The sequence below is a fragment of the Mytilus galloprovincialis genome, chromosome 5 (assembly GCF_965363235.1).
Source record: "Mytilus galloprovincialis chromosome 5, xbMytGall1.hap1.1, whole genome shotgun sequence".
Lineage (NCBI taxonomy): Eukaryota > Metazoa > Mollusca > Bivalvia > Mytilida > Mytilidae > Mytilus > Mytilus galloprovincialis.
The window spans coordinates 10,715,509-10,730,155 of record NC_134842.1 but is presented as its reverse complement, the minus strand read 5'-3'; the positions used below and the strand labels follow the sequence as shown (position 1 = coordinate 10,730,155).

The 14,647-nt window shown below is 31.1% G+C and overlaps 1 protein-coding gene across 4 annotated transcripts in view; it reads left to right on the top strand.

The window, feature by feature from the left end:
* LOC143075127 (pescadillo homolog) overlaps positions 1-13,352 on the top strand; it is a 45,385-nt gene extending 32,033 nt beyond the window's left edge. Inside the window, exons 9-17 of one of the 4 annotated variants that reach the window (XM_076250439.1) lie at positions 328-393; positions 1,894-1,983; positions 2,284-2,417; positions 2,778-2,903; positions 8,965-9,149; positions 9,755-9,856; positions 11,555-11,631; positions 12,161-12,337; positions 13,232-13,352. In XM_076250439.1, the coding sequence (XP_076106554.1) occupies positions 328-393; positions 1,894-1,983; positions 2,284-2,417; positions 2,778-2,903; positions 8,965-9,149; positions 9,755-9,856; positions 11,555-11,631; positions 12,161-12,337; positions 13,232-13,315 (1,041 nt within the window). In that variant the 3' untranslated portion in view covers positions 13,316-13,352. Of the gene's footprint in view, positions 1-327; positions 394-1,893; positions 1,984-2,283; positions 2,418-2,777; positions 2,904-8,964; positions 9,150-9,748; positions 9,857-11,551; positions 11,632-12,160; positions 12,338-13,231 lie in introns of all 4 variants that reach the window. The other 3 variants (XM_076250438.1, XM_076250437.1, XM_076250436.1) reach the window with 3 other exon arrangements.
* Positions 13,353-14,647: the final 1,295 nt, after the last annotated feature.

The window sequence follows — 14,647 nt, the reverse complement described above, 5'->3', positions numbered from 1 at the left end:
GAACAAAATATTTTCATAAACTTATTAAATAATAAGCAAATGATGGGTTGAGTGATGATCAAGAGAAGCAGTTTAAAAAACATTTATTTCACAGTATGGCCTGTAGACAACATTGAACAAACCCATATTGTAAAGTACACTATAAAAAGCCCTGTTACTGAACAATTGTTAACAATTTTTATTTAATTAACCCTTTCCTTTTGAGCATAGATTAAACATGTTTTATGTGATGACTCCCCAGCATTGCAAATTAAAGATACAAGAACTTTCAAAATCAAAATTGATTTTCATTGTTTATATTGACTATTGTTATATATATTTAAACAGTTAGAGTTAGAAGACCAAGAAGGTACAACAAAGATGAATGCTGAGTACAGAGAACAACACGAAGAGGTAACAATTATATGTATGATATGAATAAATGATAATAAAGGGTATACATCAATGAGACAGGAATCTGACAACACAAAATACTTTAAATATAGGTAAAAGTATATTTGTTGTATGGTAGGACCTGATTTTCATGGTTCCTTGGTGGACAGTAAATTTTCATGATACTTGTAGTAAAACCTTTATCTAGAAGCTTTGTTTGTAATCGTGATCAGTAAAGCAGGTGAAACATTTCATGGAGATAACAGGTTTCATTGATGACTAATAAGTTTTACCTATGTCCGTTCTGTACCTATGTCCGTCCCAAATATGGTTTCTGTTCTCCAACTTCAGTTTGCCTCAACCAAATATTATGAAACTTAAACCTACCTACCTATCCTCTTTGCTCCTATTGGAGCATAAGGTCGTCACAAGATTTCTTCATCCAGCTCCAGATTTTACTTCAAACCAGTCCTTTCCTTGTTGTTGAGTATCACAGCACATTCAAAGTTGGTATAAAAGCATTTCATCATTCTGACAATCTTTTGTGGTACTCCGTATGATATAAGGATTGTCCAAAGAGTCTCTCTGTGTAAACTGTATAATGCCTTCTTGAAATTTATATGAAACTTATACTGAATACTCACTACCTTAAAACACTGATCAAGTTTAAATTTTTGCAGCATCATTTTAACAGTTCCAGAGTTTTGCTCCTTTATCAATGGAAAAATTGCTGAATTTTTTGTTTCCCTTCTCTTACTTCAGTTTGTCTCAACCAAATGTTAAGAAACTTATTACCACAAAACTCAGATCAAGTACAAAGGAGTAGGTCCGGTAAGGACCGATTTTGGCCTCAAATTTCAGGTTCATCTGACTAAAGACTTTGACCACTTTTTAAACACTTAAGTGTCTATTTTATTTGAATTAATTAGTTTATGTGAAAGATTTAAACAGATTAAGTCATTAAAAACCATCTGATTCAAGCTCAAATATGAAAAATCTACCAAATATGCCGAAAAATGTCATTTTTCAGATGGTTTTTGGTAAAAATGAAAGTGGCCGCATCCGTGTTCATCCTCAACCTTTATATATGTTATGTATTATCATCAAATACAACTTACATTTTAATATTAAGGATGAACACGAATGCGGCCACTTTCGTTTTACACGAAAACCGTCTAAAATTTAACTAAAGTGCTAGAATTATGAAGATTTCAGTAATTTAGCATGACTTAATGGTGCTAGTACAGGCTATATGTGCATTGTATTGTCAATAACAGCCCATATTTATGTCGCAGAAGCATTCTACTCTCCAATGAATAACTAAAAGTTTACATTTTAACAATTTAATAAAACTGCTATATTTTGGGGCCAAAAAGGGTAGAGTCACTTTTAATGTTCTTCAGTTATGTCCCTTTGTAACTTTATATCACATGCAAGTGGGGGCATTATCTGTGTCCCATGGACACATTTATTTTTAGAGATTGTCAGTTTCTCTTCAGTGATTATGAGTTTGTCTTTCAGAGATTAGCAGCTCTTAGTCAGTCATTACAGACACTTCATGCAGGGAGTGAAGAAGAAGAAATCGAAATGGATGAGTTCCCTTCAGAAAATGTAAGTTTGTTTTTAATTTAAATGTCTAATTCATGTTAGATTTGATTGAAATACACAAAAGTCAAATCTGGATTAATTCCATTCTTCACATTTTCTTTTTACCATATATAGCTATATTTAAAAAATAATACTCTCACAAAATTGAAAATGAATCCCAGTTAAATAGAATTTATTTTATTTATATGTATCGTCTCTCATAAAGGTAGCTTAATTGCATGCATCACAATGCATCATGTGTAAAAGAATTATTATATATATATAATATTGAACTATGAATTAGTGTTTTTTTTGTTTTTTTAGACAGATGATCCTGATCAGATAGAACAGGTCAAAGTAGAGGCAGAAAAATTGAAAAAATTACAAAATTTATTCAAAGGATTAAAATTCTACTTGAGTAGGGAAGTTCCCAGAGAAACCTTAGTATTTTTGATAAGGTAAATATTTTTTGTACACGCAACAGTTGTGTATACCACATGACATTAAAAAGGGCTTTTATAATTGATAAAAACTAAGCAAAGTAACACACAAAAATTACTTATTGAAGTTAGCATTTTATTGATTATATAAAATAAACTCTAGCAAAAATTTACATCCAATGAAATTGTGTACCTGTATATGATTGAAGTCAATGAGAAATTGTAATGTAAATCTGAAATGCATAATTTGTAAGCGTTTATGTTTAATACTTGTGGTGTAGGTACAAGATATAAAGTGTATATAAATAGATTTCAACTCATCAGTTATATCAGGTATTGAAAATGTAACATTTTAATTATATTAATATTTGATAACAGGTCCTTTGGTGGTTCGGTATCATGGTGTCACACAGTTAGTGTGGGGTCTACATATAAAGAAGATGATGAAACTATAACACATCAGATTATTGATAGAACAGAAATGCCAAACCAATATCTGTCAAGGTAAAAATGTTTACAGTCAAACAGTTAAATCTGTACATAGCAAGATAAAAGAACAATTGCAAACAAATCTACATATATTTCCTGCTATTTGAAAACAGATCTATACCTTTCAAGGTGATAAAACAATTTTTCCGAAATTATATTGCATATTGCAGCCATCTTGTTTAAGCCATTCACTTGTTCACTAACTTTTCACAACAATAACACACTTCTCTCAGTCTCTCAGGTACAATTGACTATAATGACTTAAATTTGGTCAGCAGCTGGACAGTGGTGAGTTGTAATGTGTGAGCACCTTTCCAATCTGTTAAATTGTTGATACTGTGGATTTATAATTATTTGTTGGATGTCAATTTTCGTTGATTTTGTGGGTTCAAGAGAACCACAAAATTAAAGTTCAACGAATAAAAAAAACTATAGGCTTGTATACAGATCTAGACTTCGGTAAAACCACACAAAATAAATATCCACGAACATGTAAGTTTTCCATAATCCATGAAAATTGGTACCCATGGAAATAAAAGAATCCACAGTATATTGATTAAAGGGAAAATATAGATTTTTCACTTATCATCTTATTATGTTCATAATACCATAAAAAACATATTCACCAAGTTTTATTTTGATTTGAAAAGTTATAAAGAAGAAAATTGGGAATTATTAATTTTATTTATTCCATCTTCCTGACTTATGTGACGTAGTTTTAAGTCTTTTTGCATGCCGGGGGTGAAGTTAATCTCATTTAAGTCTTGTTCGTTAACCATCTTATAATTCGATTTAAAGCGCATCAACGACTTTTGATGTATTTATTAACCAACGAAAAATAGGTGATAGCCATGCAACTTTAAAATTTGGTTGTAGGATTTATGTTTTAACGATTTTTTATACGATTTTTAGTAATAAAATTAAATCATACAATTAAACATTATGATTTTTTTCCCCGACAAATACTTCAAACAAACATATGAAACTGACATGATAGTTATTGTATTAAAAATACTTGTTTGTATTGAACTTTGTGCTTCAGTCCAGCAAATATTACTTGTACTGTGGAAATACAATGTGTATTGTTATGTGACACTTATAAGTAAATGTTGAATGCGTGGTTAAACTCAAGATTATTAAAAGATTAGCATTAGGTGTGAACAACATTTCGTATGAATGATAAATGAGAGTGATGGTTTCAGTCATGGATATGTAAAAAAGAAAAAATTATAAATAATTTAGGGGAGTAATAAGGTCGCACAATAACTGTATAGTGGTTATATATTTTATATTTTGCAAAGCTTACTTTTAAATGAATTATGACTGCTGATTACTTTTGTAACGATGAAATACAAGTGTATGAACTAATTATAATTTAAAAATCATGCTTTTTCAAATTAGAAACCTTGAATATTTGAAACAGATCATTAGCAATTCCAACTATAGAATTTGGTCCATCCAAAAACGATCTTTATTAACATATTCCGGAATTAATGTTGTCATCAAAATATTTTAAATCTCACAACGCATAATTATAAATACTTCAGCTATTTGAGAAAAAAAAAGATGGTATAAAAATTGACAGAAAATTTAAGGATCTTCTTGGAATGGAATCGAAAAAAATTACGAACAAATATTCTTTTCAGGTGTGAAAACATCAACAAAATTTATACATAATCATGAATGTCATGAAAATCACTTGCTATTATACACTACTCTGCTGTTGATTTATATGTATACTTTATCATGTGTTGACCTCTTGTACACGTTTGTGTCTGAGGAAATAAAATATTTTGTCTTGTCTTTGGCTTGGGAATGTCCTTATTAAAATAGTCTTCGTCTTACAACGTATAATACTTAAGCTATTTGACCAACGATGTTTAAAAAAAAAAGACAGAACCAATTTAATGTCATCTTTCCCTATTTTTTGTATATAGATATAAGTCTGTTTTAACTGGCAAGAATATCCCTTAAGCAGAGAAGCAGTTTATTCTTTAAATTTCTGTTATTGAATACCAAAAAACAAAAATAAGTCCCGAAATTAATTTGAGACTTAAATAGTCAATAGTTTTCCTGGAAAAAATCACATTCCTTGGGAATAATTAGTGTACCTCCAGTGGCATATATATTACATACATGTCGGAACAGGAAATTTGGCATAAAGTACTTTCAGAACCATGTTCACATTATTATCCATCATACCTAACACGTGTGATGGTGACGAATTTCTTCCTTTGTTCGAGAACAATCAAATTGAAATATAAATCTGTGATTTTACTATGTCCATAACTTAGATGAATCAAAGCAAGTTAGATATCGACCTGTATTTAAATCAAATTGATTCTCTTCTTCTTAATTTTGGTATACAATAGCCCATCGACATCTGATGATTACTTACTGTTGGCATACATGGAATAGTCTATTTACAAAACTTTTACCCCAATTTAAACAAAATGTATGTTTCTTTCTTATTTTCAATGTATACATGTATATATTTTAAATTGCGACTATCTATAGTTCCGTAATTTTCTATCCCATGTGTATCATTTTGTGTATAAACGAATGATCGACAAGTGCCTACATTTTTGTTAAATCAATATTTCTGGTATGTTTCAAACTGTCCTTCACTATTGACAACGAGTATATACTTACATTTTCCCAAATTTTCCCTTGAAAAAAATATGTAAATAGATTTTTTTTTGGAAAATGACACAGTCATTGTTCCATTACTGCCGACCTGAACTTCATTACATTTCTCTGCCTACCGCGCTTGGTTTCGTATTTACGATTTCCCATACAAACTGGAATCTGCTTGTGTTATCATTATGCATGATCATTGTGTAGTAATCAGCCAGGAACCAGTTTACACTCGGTTTCATATTTCTATTTAACAAACTAACTGGTTTCTGCTTGTATTCCACTACACTCGAACAAAGTGTTGTAGTTTGACGGGAACCAGTTTAGAATTTGTAAACTACAAATTCTAATGCAACAAATGTGCAACGTTCATTTTGATTGGATAACATCACATATTTACATGGCATCAATTGACAATTGATGCTATGGGACGTACGCGCAAGCGCAGACGGTATATGGCAAACTTTAAATACATGTTTTAACGTTGTTTTCAGTCAGTTTCATTAGAATGGAGATAACAATATTGTATGTTAAGCTCCTACGGCATCAATTGGGGATTTGATGGTCGCAAATACCCGTTTACTGTCTCCGCTAACGCGTCGCCAGTAAACTTAATTTGCGACCATCAAATCCCCAATTGATGCCGTCGGAGCTTAAAATACAATACAGTTATCTCCTAAACGTAATCGGTTATTGTTCATTCCGTTTTGGTGTTTCATACCGACTTATAATATGGTTTGAATAAGCTTAAGACCCTTCAAACATTAATGTGATAGGTATATTAAAGACTGTTTTACAAAAGGATTGAACTGTTTTACTTTCAAAGTCGTACTATAGTGATATCTGTCATGTACGGATTTCCACTCTCACCGGTTAATTTCTTCTTTTACACGTGCTTTTGAAACTTCCTGTTTAAACATCGCAAGTTTTAAAATTGTTTTTTGAGTGAATTAAACTTATTTTAACAATCATGAAGCGTTCCAGAATCATTTTAAAGCAGTTTCTTCTTCTCTTTGATGATGGAAAATAGGTTTTCTCAAGAAAATACCGCAAACAATCGCAGAGGAATTGAAACGTACAAGTCAAGTCGGCACCTGGTTAAATTGGCATCTAGTCAAATCGGCACCTATTTGACGTCAATTCGGCATCCAATAATCCAATAATATTTGTTATAATATTTTCTATTCAATTAATTAATTACTGTTACCAAGTACATAGTGAATATGTTGTTGTGTATTTAGGTAAACAACGAAACGAAAGTGAATATGTTGTTGTGTATAAAGGTAAACAACGAAGCCCTTACCAAAGCTGTTGTTTTAACAATTAGACAATTATTAAAATAAAATGGAAAACTATGAGTCCCTTTCAATAAATCAAACTATCATGCCAAATAATTAGCAAATTTAAGGTGTTTTTTTTCAGTAAAGTTTAAACAGCATTAAACCAACAATCCTGTAAAACATGTAAAATGTTCAACTGGTTAAAATAATGCAGAAAAATATCCAATATCTCATGTATTAGTCCAAATAATTATGACGTCTGGCAAGGCTATTTTATTTTTTTTCTGGGACGCCTTCCTACAACGTCCCAGAAAAAAATTAACATAGCCTTGCGGTCATAGGAAGGTGTTCCAGAATAAAATTTAAAAAGCCTTGCCAGACGTAATAATTATTTGGACTACTCATATATATATATATATCATTAAAAATACACTACTAGTCAGAATCTCACTTCATTTTGAAACAAGTCAATGAAACAAAGTTATAGCAATACACTTACCAAAACATGATTAAGAGTTATTCAACACAAAATAAAACGTTGACAAAATACCACTTTATTTAGAAAGGATTATTATTATTTTTAACAATACGCTATCCAAAACATGATTAAGATTTATTCTACACAACAACAAAAAATGCTGTCTCACTTTATTTTGAGACAATGACAACAATAATACTTATAAGAAAACACTTGCTTACAGAGTTATTAAACACAAAACCAATTAAGATTGGGTGCGAACATGTAGGGTGTGAAAGTGAAAGGGGGTGAACATGAGTGGGCGCAAACGTGAATGGAAGCGAACGGACCCAGATTCAGACTATGTACCTGAGTGAGAAACATACAAGCCTTTCTACGGTATTTATTTGTACAATTCAGGTAGTCTTGACCTATTCATTTGTCTTAAAAAACCAGCCAGTTGTCACCTTCACTTCACACACACACACACACACACATATACGAATATCAATTATATGCTTACGATACATGTTGCATTGTTAAACTATTTACGGTATGTGAAAATCAAGACTTGCATAAAAACTATCCCAATATTAGAGACAGTGGCGTCATTTTTCTTCAGAGCTTTCAGCTCTTTGATTATCAAATGTTTTTTGTTTGTTTGAATTATTTAGATTTCTGTAAAAAATATTTTTTACACCAGAAACGTTATTTATAAGCAAGCATACGAGTTTAGTAATGACTAGTATATCACTATCAAGACGGAGATGTATATTACACACCTAATAGTTCAAAATAGAAAGTTACAAGTTATCGGTCTTGTACACTGATCAATACCCTCAGAAGTGAAACGATGCATTAACTTGCAAGCCAAACATGTACAGGAAATCGCTTGAATACCCGGACGTGTCACCTCACAATACCTTTGGAAGTAATACTTTTAGCCATGCTGGTGATGAGATAAGGGAAGGTCCAAAAGTTTATTACATAATAGAATTATGAACAAATTAGATTTTCAAAAATAATTTTCACAGAACACTTATTTATGATCATTAATGAATTCGAACTTTGACTTTTGAACTAATTTCCATATAAACAGTTTAAAAACAACAGACCATGGTTATTTAAAAAATAATAACATTTTCCCTATCAAGTTCGTTAGTCAGATAAAACAACCGTAAGATTGACAAGATATCGACATGCAATTACGACTACATTAGGTTACTGTAGTTTTGGTCCTTTTTGATTTATAGACATATCGTGGTTTCTAAATGGAGAAGATGACAAAATGGCGGCACGCAGAGAATTGATACTCTAAATTTAAAATCGATGGTGATCTCTTATCTGGCAGAATAAAACTTTGATATTTGTGGATTTGAGCATTTTTTTACAGAATAGACATAATATCAATTTTTGATTTTTTTGCGAAGTTTCCCTTTAACTCTGAAATCCTTTCACGTTTTGGAATGTTTACGGGTAGTTTAAAGGTAAAAAGGAAATTGTCAGAATCACCTCAAGCTTCTTAAAGGTGTCCTCATTGGTTTGGTAAAGTTTGATATACAATTATTCTGACAGATATTTCAAGTCCTAATAAGTGGTGAGTATAATGTAGATTTTATTTATTGATAGACGCTGATGTAATGACATTTTCTTTAAAAGTAATTTAAAAAATAATTCAAATAAATATGACATTTTTCTGCAGGTACTATATTCAGCCACAGTGGGTATTCGACTGTATAAATTCCAGACAACTACTTCCTGTTGAGGACTACTTTATTGGTGCTGTTCTACCACCACATCTGTCACCATTTGTTCAGGAGGAGGAGGGAGATTATGTACCTCCAGAAAGGAGATCACAGCTGGCTGGACAATCAGCTACAGACTCTGGTATTACATTTAATAAGTTTCCTAAATAACCTTTACAGCCGATTTCAATGAGTGTGTAGCTAAAAGTAATATCTTTGGTAAACTTGCTTGCTAGCTGAACCGTGAAGTCATTATAAGATTAGGTAAACTACACTCCTTTAATAGTAGACTAGTTTGACAGATAACCAATCTATCTGTCTTTCATTGTCTGTAGGACTAGACTACATCTGAAGTAGGGTAGTATACCTTACCTTATAATGACTTCATGGTTCAGCCAGTAAGAAAGCTAACCAAAGATATAACCTTAATCTACTCATTGAAATAGGCTGTTATTGACCCAGTGAATCTTGTATTATTCATTCTCTATTTTCTTGTTTTAATCAAATGACATAATCCTTTTTATAATTTATAAGCCAGAAACTAGCACTTGATTTTTATTTTATGGATATTTTTAAATAGGACAACATAATGAATTCATATTTTTTTTGGGCCAAGTCTACCACAAACTTTACCTTTAAAGTAAATAATACTTAAATTATACAGAAAGGTCAAACATGTTCAACATCTAAATTATGACAAAATAATATGTATAGGAGTTTACATTTATTTTCTTTTTTGAGGTGTAGAAGTTGTGTCAGATGAAGAAGACAGTGAAGATGAAGATGAGGAAGACAAGGATGAAGAAGAGGAAAAAGAAAGTGAAGAAGAGGAAAGTGATGAAAGTGAAGGTAATTACCTGCACAAGTTTTAATAATGCAAAGCAAGAGAAAACAGAACAATATTTTATATTTATTTATAGCATTGAAATAATATGTTTAGATGTAGAATTTATTTTATTTTTCATTTCCATACAAATATCACAATGTTAACCTTTTAAAGATGAATACTGAAAATTCAGAAAGTTTTGAGAATATGTTATTAAAATTGAGGGTTTATTATTGCAATATCTATAGGTTGCAATAATATATACATCCAAAAAAATTCTGAATTTACAGTATTTAGTCATTTTTTATTTTTATTCTCCACCTACGATAGTAGAGGCATAATGTTTTCTGGTCTGTGCATCCGTTAGTTGGTTGGTTTGTTTATCCATCCGTCTGTCTGTCCATCTTCAGGTTAAATTGTAATCTTATAAGTTAAAGTTTTTGGTCAAGGTACAAGGTAGTATATAATGAAGTTGAAGTCAAATCAACTTGAAACTTAGTACACATGTTCCCTATTATGTGATATATCTAATTTTAATGCCAAATAAGATTTTTGACCATAATTTCAGGGTCAACTGAATATAGAAAATGATAGTGTGATTGGGGCATTCCTGTACTATGGGCACATTCTTGTTTATCTTTTGTTCTTGAATTGTGCTTTTTGACATGTTTGGTGTACATTTTTGAACAAGTATTTTTGAGATTTATTCTGTTTACAGTCATGTTATACCCCCGCTTTAAAAAAGGGGGGGTATACTGTTTTACCTCTGTCTGTCAGTCCGTCCGTCCATCAGTCCGTCAGTCAGTCCGTCAGTCAGTCCGTCAGTCAGTCCGTCAGTCAGTCCGTCCCATGAAACTTTCGTCACATTTTTCTCAGGAACTACACATCCACCCTTTCTGTAATTTGGTATCAATATTTATATATGTCAGCCATACGGTGTGATGCGTTTTCAGATTCATCACTTGACAACTTCCTGTTTACCGAACACTTGTATGATTTTACACATGATAGCCAAGTTGAAAATTTTCGTCACATTTTTCTCAGGAACTACAATACAAGGATTTCTGAAATTTGGTTTCAGGATTTATATAAGTCAGCTATACCGTGTGATGCATTTTCAGATTCATCACTCGACAACTTCCTGTTTACCGAACACTTGTATGATTTTACACATGATAGCCAAGTTCAAAATTTTCGTCACATTTTTCTCAGGAACTACAATACAAGGATTTCTGAAATTTGGTTTCAGGATTTATATAAGTCAGCTATACCGTGTGATGCGTTTTCAGATTCATCACTCGACTACTTCCTGTTTACCGAACCCTTGTATGATTTTACACATGATAACCAAGTTAAATATTTTCGTCACATTTTTCTGAGGAACTACAATACAAGGATTTCTGAAATTTGGTTTCAGGATTTATATAAGTCAGCTATACCGTGTGATGCGTTTTCAGATTCATCACTTGACAACTTCCTGTTTACCGAACACTTGCATATTTTTACACTATTTATATTATCCACTTGTGGCGGGGGTATCATCAGTGAGCAGTAGCTCGCAGTTTCACTTGTTTTATTTAAAATATATCCCTGACAAAATGAATTTGAGACAGTGGTTTCAATAAGCTTTATTGTATTAGAAATTAAAAAAATGCTATGTTGTAATCAATGAAAAATTATTGATTCACTGTGTAATATTTTTTTTAATTTTCAAAAAGTAGAGGAACAGACAACAAATAAAGGAAAGAAAAGAAAACTTGACACTTCTGGAAGTGGAAAGAAAGAAAAACCAACAAAGGTAAGATACATAACAGTATATTATGTTATTTTTATTGGCATTCTATAAAACTGACCTTAGGCAAAGGTTGATAAAAAATGTTGTGTATAAAGAATTAACTAAGATATTCCAGTCTTAAAATGTTGTACGCCAGATGCTCGTGCCACCTGAATCATAAAGTTGAATGGTCATATAATATGGGAAATTAAAGTGCATTGAATTCTGTTAATAACGGATGAATACTGAATACTGAGTTAGAATGAATACTGGTTGATATAGCTTCTTTTTTTTCAGAAAAAAAATGTTTTAGCACGATGCATACAACATGATTCGCCTAGTCTAACTGTAGGTGTTTTTAAAGTCTTATTATTCATCTTCCCTTTTATGAAATAATTCCCAAGGAATTAAACATCAGTTCTGACAGTAAAAGTAATGACTTGTTTTGTTCTGTAGGATTTATACACTAGTTCTATGTTAATCAAAGCTATAATTTGATTTATTCCCTGAGACTTAGCACTCAATTAACGCTGTACTTTGTTTTATTCTTTAGGGGTTAAACACTCGTTCTATGTCAGTGAAAGCTGGAGAGTTGGAGGTCGACAATGTTGATCAGAGATTACAAAGACAAACAAAAGAAGAAAAACGACTAGCAGAAATGATGATACCTAAAAAGAAGAAAAGATTATATGACAAGATGATGTATTCTAAAAAAAAGAAAACACAGGAGGTATGTTAGGATATTTTTTTTCATCCTGAAGAGTTTTTTTTTGGTAGTTTCTAACCTATTTTATCTTATACAAGTCATGTTATATATATGCAAAACTGTGGATTAATTATTATTCACTGGATACCTATTTTTTTAAAGATTTCTTTGATAAAAAGGTAATCTACAGATTAAAATCTCCAACAAAATACACTTTTTTATAGTTTAATCTGCACCTTCTGTGAAACCACACATTGAAATATACACAAAAATATAGCTTTGTCCCAAACCACAAAAAAATGTTTACCCTCTTAGATAAAATTAAAAAAATAATTATTTTGTTGATGTCCAAGTCTTTAAAATTACTTTGGATGAGAATTTCAAATATCAATAGTGATAACTCTTGAAATATGAAAAAAAGTTAACAATTGGCCTAGGATAGAAACAAATTTAATCAAAGTCAAAGATAAACAGATTATAGCTAAAAAGTGAAACAAGCGACATTGTACAAAACACTACACAGTCCCAATGAAAACATTGTGTGATCTAATTAGGTGCATTGGAATATAAGCAAACATTGTGTGATCTAATTAGGTGCATTGGAATATAAGCAAATTCTGATCTACTAGTAGCACCTGTTGTTTTGCTCATTGCAGGTAAACATTTTTTTTATGATGATTTGTATTCTTTAATATCACAATTGAGGTCAAGAAAATCCTATTGTAGCTTACCAAAATAAGGTCATTTGTGATTTGTGACAGATGTTCTGTGAGGTCAACCTTTTTATGATAAGGGACAGGTAACTTACAGGTGATTGATTCAATTTTTGGTTGATCATCTTTTGTACATGCCATTTATGAAAATTTGTTTGCATTACTTGAATACAGTTAAGCTAAAATATACTTTCATATTTTGCAGGCTAAGGTATTAGAAGAAAAAAGGAAATCTATTGAACTGTCAAAAAAGTCAGAGAGAAAGAGAAAAAGGAAATCTACATCATAAAATAAATTGTCTAATTTAATTAAACTTGTTAAGAAGACTTCACACTGATTGATTATACTAATATGAAATAAGGAGATTTGGTATGATTTTCAATGAGACAAGTGAACCTTCTACAAGAGACCAAATGGCACAGATGTCAGCAACTATATGTTACAATACCACATAATATAAAACATTTCTAAGGAAAAGATCTACAACCTGATTCTGTGCAAAACAACAAATGAAAAACAATAATGATAAATAACAACAAATTTCATCTTAATTACAGGCCACTGACTTGAGAAGGGCACATACAAAAGTGAAAGGGTTAAAATATTCCTTTCAAACTTTTAAAAAAAAAGAGGATAGTTGTTTTTGCATTATGTATATCATTTTTCTAATGGCATTATCAAATACATTTTGTCTAAAAATCTTATAAGCTTATTATTTACAACATCAATGTAGGGAAAATTTGGTTATAGATATTTATTTTTGTGGTTTTCATGATGAAAATGGTCGCTGTAGGTCCTTCAATAATGAGTAAAACCTGTACTGCAGTCAGCTACAAAAAGCCCTAAAATCACAAATGTAAAATAATTCGAATGAGAAAATTAATAGCCCAATATATGTACAAATAAAAAAGGAGAAAAAGAAACTATTGACAGTAACAAATGACAACTGCTGAATTAGAGGCACAAACAAAATGTAAAAGGATTAAACTATTTTGAAGGCATGACAACCCATCTTTTAGCCTTGGACAGTACAATACAAGAACGTTTTATAAAAATCAGTTGAAAAGGTCTTAACTCATCAGATTAATAAAAAGTAAAATCACATTAATACTGAACTCCGAGGATATTCAAAAAGGAAAGTCCCCAATCAAATGGCAAAATCAAAAGTTCAATCACATCAAACAAATGGATAACAACTGTCTATTCCTAACTTGGTACAGGCATTTTCTTATGTAGAAAATGGTGGATTGAACCTGGTTTTGTAACTAGCTAAACCTCTCACTTGTATGACAGTCACAGAGTTGACATTGCCAAGTACTTGTACATCCCCACAACAAAAAGGACCTTAGATTAGATTTGAGAGTACTTACTAGTTACTGACAGCTAGTTTAAAGTCAATAAAAAGTAATAAAAACATTCATTCATGAAAGAGTAAGGTTTTGATTTTGGTGATGCAACTTTTACTATTCTAGACTTTTACAAATGGAAAAAATTGATGAAATTTTTGTTTCCATTCTTACTTGAGTTTCCCTCAACTGAATTGGTTTATTCCCGATTGTCCCACTTTTTAAAATTATAGATAGTTCTGATTGTCCAACATGAAAAATTCTGATTGTCCCAC